This window comes from Octopus sinensis, linkage group LG3 (assembly GCF_006345805.1).
Source record: "Octopus sinensis linkage group LG3, ASM634580v1, whole genome shotgun sequence".
NCBI classification, from domain to species: Eukaryota; Metazoa; Mollusca; class Cephalopoda; order Octopoda; family Octopodidae; genus Octopus; species Octopus sinensis.
The window spans coordinates 37,342,500-37,352,499 of NC_042999.1; the positions used below are offsets into that span (position 1 = coordinate 37,342,500).

The following is a 10,000-nucleotide window of genomic DNA, read 5'->3' on the forward strand; positions in this document are numbered from 1 at the left end:
TCTGCTTTCATTGTCCATCACAGCTTTCATGATGAAGTACTCAGACATGTTGTCCCACTCTTCCCCCAGGATTTGCTTAAAATGATCAAGACTTGGATGCGAAGTTCTGTTGGAGGTGTTACAGTTCAGAGTTAAAACACCCGATAAACGTTGGATACCGACTGATGACGTCAGGTCTTCCTGGCCAAGGATCTATTCACTTTGGTGAATGGAAAAAGCACCTTCATATAGGTGTTATTAACACACACACACATATACATATGTATACACACACAAACATACACACACACATACATGCACATATGTATATACACAAACACATATGCATGCATATACCCATACACACACACGCACACACACACACACACATATATATATATACAGACATAGGCATATATATACATATACATATATATACACATACATACATACATGTATATGTATATATGCATGAACATATATGCACATATGCATATATATACATATATACGCATACATATACACACATATATATGTATGTATGTATCTGTCTATCTATCTCTATATATATGCACATATATATGTGTATATATATATATATATATATATATATATATATATATATATATATATATATATATAGTAGTAACAGAAAAGAGGAATTTCGATTATCCCCACTTGGTGAGTTGTAATGTATACAAGAAATTAAAAAAGGAAAATACGCACACTTACATAGTTTTAATATAATTTTTAATATATCGACCGGTTTCGCTATCACTATTCATGATATTATGTTTTACTTATTTGAATATATATTTTTTCTCAAGAAGAAATTTTGTCCATGTTGTGCGTGAGTGAATGACTTCACAAGTAGATAAATAAAGGGAGGTAATTGGTTGTCGCTATTATTGTTATTGTTGTGGGTAAGGGAGATAATTGTTCAGCTCTCGGTAATGGGTGGGGATTATATATGTGTACAGACAGAGACAAGTTTCAAAAACCTTGTTTAGTAGGGGATTTATGTACAGTGATGTAATCGTGAATTGAAATATGTAAAAAGATAAAAGTTGGTTATGAATGCATATTAAAACGTGTTTTGTATTTTACGATGAAAAAAGTTTCTTTATTTAAACGTTCTAGTTGAGAGATTGCGTCTTTGCACTGGTAGAAAGGGAAGACTGTGAAATTTGGTTTGATGTTACCAGCACATTTTTCTATATGTTCACTGAGAGGAATTTGTCTGTATTGCGGGAAACGGATTTGCTCTTTATGTAGAGTGGTTTTTTTTCTCAAGGTCATACTCATTTGTCCAATATAGTGGTGTCCGCAACCCGAGCAGGTTATTACATAAATTAGGTTCTCAGAGGCACAAGTGAAACTAGTTTTAATTGTGAACCTCTGTCCTTGTTTGAAAAGGAAATCCGAGCCTTCAAGCAGGTTCCACAGTTTGGCCGTCCATATTTTTCAACCGTTGGTTTCGTGGTTATTTTGTAAAGCTTCGCATTTGTTAGTAGTCTCTTTAGCGATTTGTCTTTTTTTTTTTGCATTTGATGAGTTTGTGTATTTTCAGGATGTCGTTCATTTTTGGATCTCTAGTTAGTAAAGGAAGAGTTTGCACAATAGTGTTGAATGCCCCCAAAAATGAACGACATAAGTAAAAGTAAAACATAATATATATATATATATATATAATATATATATATTATATATATATATATATCTATATATATATATATTATATATATATATATATCATATATATATATATATATATATATATATATATATATATATATATATATATATATATATATATATATATATATATATATATATATATATTATATTAAATTAGAGATAAAACCACTATTAGGCAAATCATACAATGATTATTAATTATATATATATATATATCATAATATAAGTAAAACATAATATCATGAATAGCGATAGCGAAACCAGTCGATATATCAAAAATTATATTAAAACTATGCAAGTGTACGTATTTTCCTTTTTTAATTTCTTATATATATATATATATATATATATATATAATATATATATATATACACTCAAACACACATGTATGCATATATGTATATATTTACACATATACCAATTAGCAAAACATCTGACGTGGGTTTCTATTTCATCTTCAGTTTCTATTACTAATACATATGGTGAAAACAAAGTAGAATTGTTAATTATAAACTGTTAATTATTAAATTTTGACTCCCATTTCACGCCGCTACAATTTTCTGGCGACAAATGCTACAACTCTGTATTGGCAGTGTATTGTCATCCTTTGGCGTGTATGTGTGTGTCTTGGTGCTTATGTGTGCTCATTGGTTTACACTTCTCATTTATTGATTGAAGGCTGCTTTTCTGGGCTTTTCACTGGTTCTTCAGGTTCCTTCCTTAATGTGGTGTTTATATTTCTAGTAATTGTAGGTGCCGGGTGTGTTATTTATTTTTTTCAGGATATTTTTTGGTGAGTTGGTGATGGGACTTGGGTTTTCGTTCGCGCGCGTCTATGCGTATAGTGCTAAATGATTTGAGAAAGGTTGTTTATGAATGTGGTTAGCTGTACTACAATTGAGGACATATCATTTGTGAGTAGTTATATCCCTAATGAATGGTGCTTTTCACAGCTGGGCGATTTTGAGGAATTGCTTTGTAAGTAAGAACAGAACTTTATGTTTGTTAGCAATGGATTTTTGTTTCCTTCTTTTGTAAAATAAGTGTCTGTGTGTGCGTGCGTGTGCACGTGTGTGAGCAGTTTCTATTTTGGGTTATTTACATTATTTACATTCGGCGGATATTTGTCCTCATCTTGTTTGTTGCTAACACAACATTTCGGCTTCTTCATGTGTCTTGGGGGAAATTTCGAACCTGGGTTCTCATTCCTAAGGTATTTTTTTGATGTTATTATTATTATTATTATCATTATTATTATTATTATTTTTTCTTCTTTCAAATTTGCTTCCATTTCTTGCCGAGCGTCTTCCCGACTCATAGGGCAAAGAAACTCATAGTATACATTATTATTATTATTATTATTATTCAGTAGTTTTATTTTTATTTTTATAGCGTGCTTTCACTTCACTACCGAGCGCAGCTCTGTGTGCCTTGGGTATGTGCTGTGATTTGTTGTGATGCTCTGATGGTTATTGTATGGAAAGTGTTCTGCGTAGGATGTGTGCAGTGCCTAGTAGTGCAATTTTCTGTATGTTATATGTGTTTGTAAGTCCTGGTGTTTTTGTTATGTATTTGTCTGATTATTATTATTATTATTATTATTATTATTATTATTATTATTATTATTATTATTATTATTATTATTATTATTAATAATAATAATAATAATGAGATAATGAGACAGTTCACCACATCATCTCGGCCTGCTCAGTCGTTGTCAAATCTAAATATATATACAGACACGACGATGTAAGCAATTATATCCACTGGACAATATGCCAACATTACAACTCTAAAACTGACAATAGTTGGTATGAGCATGTGAGAAACAAGGTACAAGACAATGACTAGGCCACAATCACTTGGGATATGCCGGTTCAAACCGACAAAGAAATAAAAGCTAATCCCTCAGACATAATAATCATGGATTGTTGGGAGGGGGGGGGACACTTGCTTATTGATAGATATTGCAGTCCCTTCTGATCAAAATATTGTCAAAAAAAGCAGTTGATTATAGCTCTTTTCTTATAAACTGATACTTAATAATAATAATTAATAATAATAATAATAATAATAATAATAATAATAATAATAGCACCAGGCAGTGGCTCTCATGGCTTTTGATCTTAACTGATTGGAAGTGTTTTGTCTTGGTATAAAAGATGGGCTACAGCGAATATTCTGCTCAATACCACAGGTTTGCTTGTCAGTTGTTTGACCATAACTAGTTGCTCATGTCCCTTAGCGGTTGACAATATATGCATCTCTGATTACGAGCAGAAGTAGCGGGGGAGCATCATAGCCATGTTGTTGAAAGAAATTCTTTGGGGTTTGGATAATTCACTTTTGGAAAGATGGGTGTTTTGTTCAACGTCCTTAAAAACCATTATTCAGAGACCTTTTGAGCGGGATGCGCTACTCAACGTGAAGAAAATTCTAACTGGGCCCCCACCTGCAAGGTCATGCGCTGTTTATCTTGATATGAGGTCACCATATCGCGCACATGTGGTTGTAATGCATATGCCTAGTGTACCCTTATCAGACGGGCAGTCATGATGGGTGTACTGGGCTTCGTATATTTTATCCCAAGTGTCACTTTGATGGCATGCACTGCTCTCTCACCCAGCAAAAATAATAATTACAATAATAATAACTGATTTTTTCATAAAAATAACTTTCAACATCCTCTCTTTTCAAGGGATTTACAAAGGACATGTTCAGAAGAATCGCAAAAGCCTCAGTATCAGGAAGGTAAGTGATATTTTAAAAAAAAATGAATCCGTTTTACTATTTTGGGAACATATTAAGATACATCTTTCGGGTGCTCTGGGATGCGTTATCAATGATGTCTCTGGAGTCTCAGGAGGTCCTGATTCCGTTAACATCAAACCGTCCTCGTCCAGATGACCCAGCTGGTGTTGATCAAGTCCCTGCTTGCATCTCCGTAATAGCAAACCACTGGTTTTTCCCCTTTATCCAAAGCCACCGGATTCAGTGATGGAATTAGCCCACCTCTTTGCTGCACCAGTAATTTCAAGCCCATTCTGTGCCTTACAAAATGAATGCCCCATAAAACCACGGCAGCCCACTTCAAATGCCTCGCAACATACCTGTCAACCCCCGATTTATATATTCTTCTACCAGCTTCTGGTATTTGGCGGGAGGCTTCTTCTCGTGAGCCTCCTCCTTGTGTTCCTCCCAAGGCATAGTCCAGTTCCTATATGATCACCTGTTTGGCAGAATTTGAAACGAGAACTATACCTGGGCAGAGTGTTGTTGACACCATGTGATCTGGGAACTTTAACCGTTCCATGAGATCGACAGTCAACTACCAGTGTGGGATTGTGGGAAGTAGGCATGGTGGTCATGAACTGGAGTTTTCTCCGACTTTCAGAGAACCAATGGTCTCTTTCCTGAGGTGGTATTTACTGGACTGAATGGATATCAATGTCATTTCCGCAGCCGCCCTGAGCACCTGCTCATGCTACCAGTGGTAGCAGCCATTATATTATTTACTACACCTATCAAAAATCATTCACTATAACATTTAATATGTACGTCTCAATTCGTCTATCCTGCGATATCCGCTTGTATTCATATGTCGTAAAATTTTTTCGATTCTGTTTTAGAAATACTGATATATATATCTATAAATTCAACACATTTATCATATTTATTACATTGCATTTATAATTCAATACTTTGCTATTTTATAAATGTATTAAAATCTTATTATTTCAAAAAGATAAGTGAAAAACGAGCATTCACATTTCAATAACCCTAACGTATTAAAACTGTTTTCTTTCCCAACTAAACCATTAAACCTAAACTAAACCATTAAAAATTATTTCACTTTCAGTGGATGGAATTAATGTTATATATCTGAAGAAATTAATCTACAATTTCTGCGACACGGTTGCATGTTGTGCGATTTTTCATGTGTAAAAGAAGCAATAAAAATACTTTATAACACACTTCGTTGGTCGTTATTACTATTAACATTATTATCACCAATGATAACTTATACCATAATTGAATATAGAGATTATTGTGACTTTTTCGTAAACATGAAGCCTGATATCTATGAAGGCGAATAGACAAGTGATAAGAGAGTGGTGTTGATGTTCATCAGGTCGTGGGCTCGATTTCTGGACAGGATTGTGTATAGTCACTGAGCAAGGCATTTCATTTCCCGTTGAGTCAGTCTACTCAAATGATGAATACCCAACCGACTACTGGAGCAACCCTTCTCTCCTCCAGCTGCCATATCTTAGTTGTTTAGCTATGTCAAGTGGGAATAACGATAAAGCTGAAGTGAAGACCAAGTATATACTGCGTGTGGTTAATTGGCAAAAAATAATATAACCATCTCCAAATATAGCAATATACCTTTTAGCATTTATATTTTGTCTCATTCATTAGACTGCAGCCATGATGCTACACCACATTGAAGAATTTTACAGTTGAGCGATTCACCCCAGTAGTTATACGCATGCACGCACACACACACACACACACACACACACACACACTCTCACACACACACACACACGCGCACACACGCACACATATATTCAAAATAAGCAACAAGGATATCCAGAGGTAATGCAATACGATCGTTTCATGCGACTCCATTTAATTGAACAATGCAAACATTATATATATATATTATATATATATATATATATTATATATATAATATATATATATATATCTATATATATATATATGTGTGTGTGTGTGTTTGTGTATGTTTGTCCCCCTAGCATTGCTTGACAGCCGATGCTGGTGTGTTTACGTCCCCGTCACTTAGCGGTTCGGCAAAAGAGACCGATAGAATAAGTACTGGGCTTACAAGGAATAAGTCCTGGGGTCGAATTGCTCGACTAAAGGCGGTGCTCCAGCATGGCCGCAGTCAAATGACTGAAACAAGTAAAAGAGTAAAAGAGTATATTTGCGGCCTTCCTCCAATTAAAACTATTAAACACTATTGTGATCGCAAGTCACTGTCTGGTCAATCAAACCGCTTGAAATAGCAGCAAAATTTCCTTTCGTATAAAACTCTACTATTTTAATAAACGGGAAGGGTAAACAGCAAATAACATAGCTCTGGATACACTATGCTTGAAAACGAAAAAAGATTGGATGGAAAAATCTTCATTATAGGACTGCTCGGTCGGAGTTTATCTGAGACTAAATAACAACAATGACGACGACCACCACCACTGCAGCCGCCGCCGCTACCACTACTGCCGCCGCCATTGCCACTACAGCCGCCGCCATTGCCACTACTGCGGCCGCCGTTGCCACTGCTGCCGCCGCCGTTGCCACTGCTGCCGCCGCCGTTGCCACTGCTGCCGCCGCCGTTTCCACTACAGCCGCCGCCATTGCCACTACTGCAGCCGCCGTTGCCACTGCTGCCGCCGCCGTTGCCACTAGTGCAGCCGCCATTGCCACTACAGCCGCCGCCGTTGCCATTACTGCCGCCGCCGTTGCAACTACAGCCGCCGCCATTGCCACTACAGCCGCCGCCGTTGCCACTACAGCCGCCGCCGTTGCCACTACTGCCGCCTCCGTTGCCACTACAGCCGCCGCCGTTGCCACTACTGCAGCCGCCGTTGCCACTACAGCCGCCGCCGTTGCCACTACAGCCGCCGCCGTTGCCACTGCTGCCGCCGCCGTTGCCACTGCCGTCGCCGCCGTTGCCGCCGTTGCCACTACTGCCGCCGCCGTTGCCACTACTGCCGCCGCCGTTGCCACTGCTGCCGCCGCCGCCGTTGCCACTACAGCCGCTACCGTTGCCACTGCTGCCGCCGCTGTTGCCACTACAGCCGCTACCGTTGCCACTACCGCCGCCGTTGCCACTACAGCCGCCAGTTGTTTTCTTGTTTTTGTAACTATTTGTATGCTTGCTGTATAGTGGTAAATCTTGCTAAACTTGGAAACCAATGGTGGGAAACGTTTCAGAAAATTAGTTCTGGATTCTCATTTCGCTAGATATTTAAAGACGATAAAATCTTATCTATTTGCTTGCATTCCAGTAAAGAAACTATTAAATGAACTTCACGAAGGGAAAACAGTTGAAGCTGCTAGAAATAATAAAAGCCGATTTTCCAACAATTTTCAATGTATTGTCTTTAAAAAAGGCTTTTTGGTCAATGTAGTCTTGGATAAACAAAAACACAGGTGATTCAGGCTTGAAGCTCTTTCGTCATAGGTATTTTCAATGTAGCCTTAAATAACAAACAAACAAACAAACAAACAACGCCTGCAATATTCTTTTCTGCTCTAGGCACAAGGCCCGGAATTTTGGGGAGGGTGCCAGTCGATTAGATCGACCCCAGTACGTAACTGGTACTTACTTAATCGAACGCGAAACGATGAAAGGCAAAGTCGATCTCGGCGGAATTTGAACTCAGAACATAAAGACAGACGAAATACCGCTAAACTTTTCACCCGGGATGTTAACTTTTCTTATTTTTTCTTACCCACAAGGGGCTAAACATAGCGGGGACACACAAGGACAGACAAAGGGATTAGGTCGATTATATCGACCCCAGTGCGAAACTGGTACTTAATTTATCGACCCCAAAAGGATGAAAGGCAAAGTCAACCTCGGCGAAATTTGAACTCAGAACATAAAGACAGACGAAATACCGCTAAATTTTTCGCCCGGGATGCTAACTTTTCTTATTTTTTTCTTACCCACAAGGGGCTAAACATAGCGGGGACACACAAGGACAGACAAAGGGATTAGGTCGATTATATCGACCCCAGTGCGAAACTGGTACTTAATTTATCGACCCCAAAAGGATGAAAGGCAAAGTCAACCTCGGCGAAATTTGAACTCAGAACATAAAGACAGACGAAATACCGCTAAATTTTTCGCCCGGGATGCTAACTTTTCTTATTTTTTCTTACCCACAAGGGGCTAAACATAGCGGGGACACACAAGGACAGACAAAGGGATTAGGTCGATTATATCGACCCCAGTGCGAAACTGGTACTTAATTTATCGACCTCAAAAGGATGAAAGGCAAAGTCAACCTCGGCGGAATTTGAACTCAGAACATAAAGACAGACGAAATACCTATTTCTTTATTACCCACAAGGGGCTAAACATAGAGGGGACAAACAAGGACAGACATAGGTATTAAGTCGATTACATCGACCCCAGTGCGTAACTGGTGCTTAATTTATCGACCCCAAAAGGATGAAAGGCAAAGTCAACCTCGGCGGAATTTGAACTCAGAACATAAAGACAGAAGAAATACCGGTAAAAGTTTTCGCCCGGGGTGCTAACTTTTCTGCGTGCTTGCCGCCTTAATGCCTTTAATACTCTGACTCCGAAATGTTCTGATTTTGAATGTATTTTCCACCATATGCAATAGAAGTCAATTTACTGATAATCACTTTCTTCAGCTATTTTTGATTGACTCAAAGACTGGAAAATTAATTAACTGAGAGTTGATTGCTTATTTATTTTAAAACAAATTTCCATCTTGTTTATTCTTTCTGTGTGACTTTCTTTATAAAAGGATTTTTTTGTAATATATTCAAGACTGCATGATCATTAGTGATGTGATGTGACTTTAGATGAGTAATGAGATCTTCCGTCACTTACGGCAGTGAACAATGTTTTGAAATTACCTTTTATAGCTGAATCAGACGAAAACGAAAAAAAAAAAAAAAAAAAAGAAAAAGAAAATCCGAAGTGGACAATATCATTGCCGTTGCTGCAGCGTTTCTGAAATTCACGGAGGAAAGAGAGGAAGAAATAATAATTCACGGTTTACGGCAGCACATCAAGGCTATTGAATTATCTTCAAACAGAGTATCAGGTCACCACAGCTACAACAGAATAGATAGACACCGTTAAATGTACCAAAGAAGCCAGGATTATTCTTCTAAAGCAGGCGACGTATATACTCTTAAGCGATTTGGTGGCGTATACTTGTCGAAAATTCTTTTTTCTCGCTGAACAATTAATTAGAAACGTCACATTACATCTTATTCTATACGAGCTGAGTAACCTGTTGTTGCCGGGCAATATTCACAATAAAATGCCTGTATTTCCATTTTTTTTTCGAGTCAAACCATATCTTGTCAAACCATATCTTCTCTGACGGATCTTCATGTCAAACCATATCTTCTCTTGATCAGGATAGATTTCTGCATTATGTGGGGCAACTTTATAACGACCCGATAAACTAAGCTTTTGTTTTTCCATTTGGTGCATAGACAAAGATTTTCTTAGCTTGCTGCTGATGCTTTGTGAGAGTCTTTCGACTCTGTCGCCCTAATGAAATTTCTTACCCACATG

General features: G+C 37.7%; 1 protein-coding gene across 6 annotated transcripts in view; it reads left to right on the forward strand.

The window, feature by feature from the left end:
* LOC115209388 (calpain-11-like) overlaps positions 1-5,654 on the forward strand; it is a 163,890-nt gene extending 158,236 nt beyond the window's left edge. For all 6 annotated transcript variants that reach the window (XM_036500939.1, XM_036500941.1, XM_036500937.1 and 3 more), the window contains 2 exons: positions 4,376-4,428; positions 5,537-5,654. In XM_036500939.1, the coding sequence (XP_036356832.1) occupies positions 4,376-4,428; positions 5,537-5,563 (80 nt within the window). In that variant the 3' untranslated portion in view covers positions 5,564-5,654. The remainder of the gene's footprint in view (positions 1-4,375; positions 4,429-5,536) is intronic.
* The last annotated feature ends 4,346 nt before the right edge of the window (positions 5,655-10,000 follow it).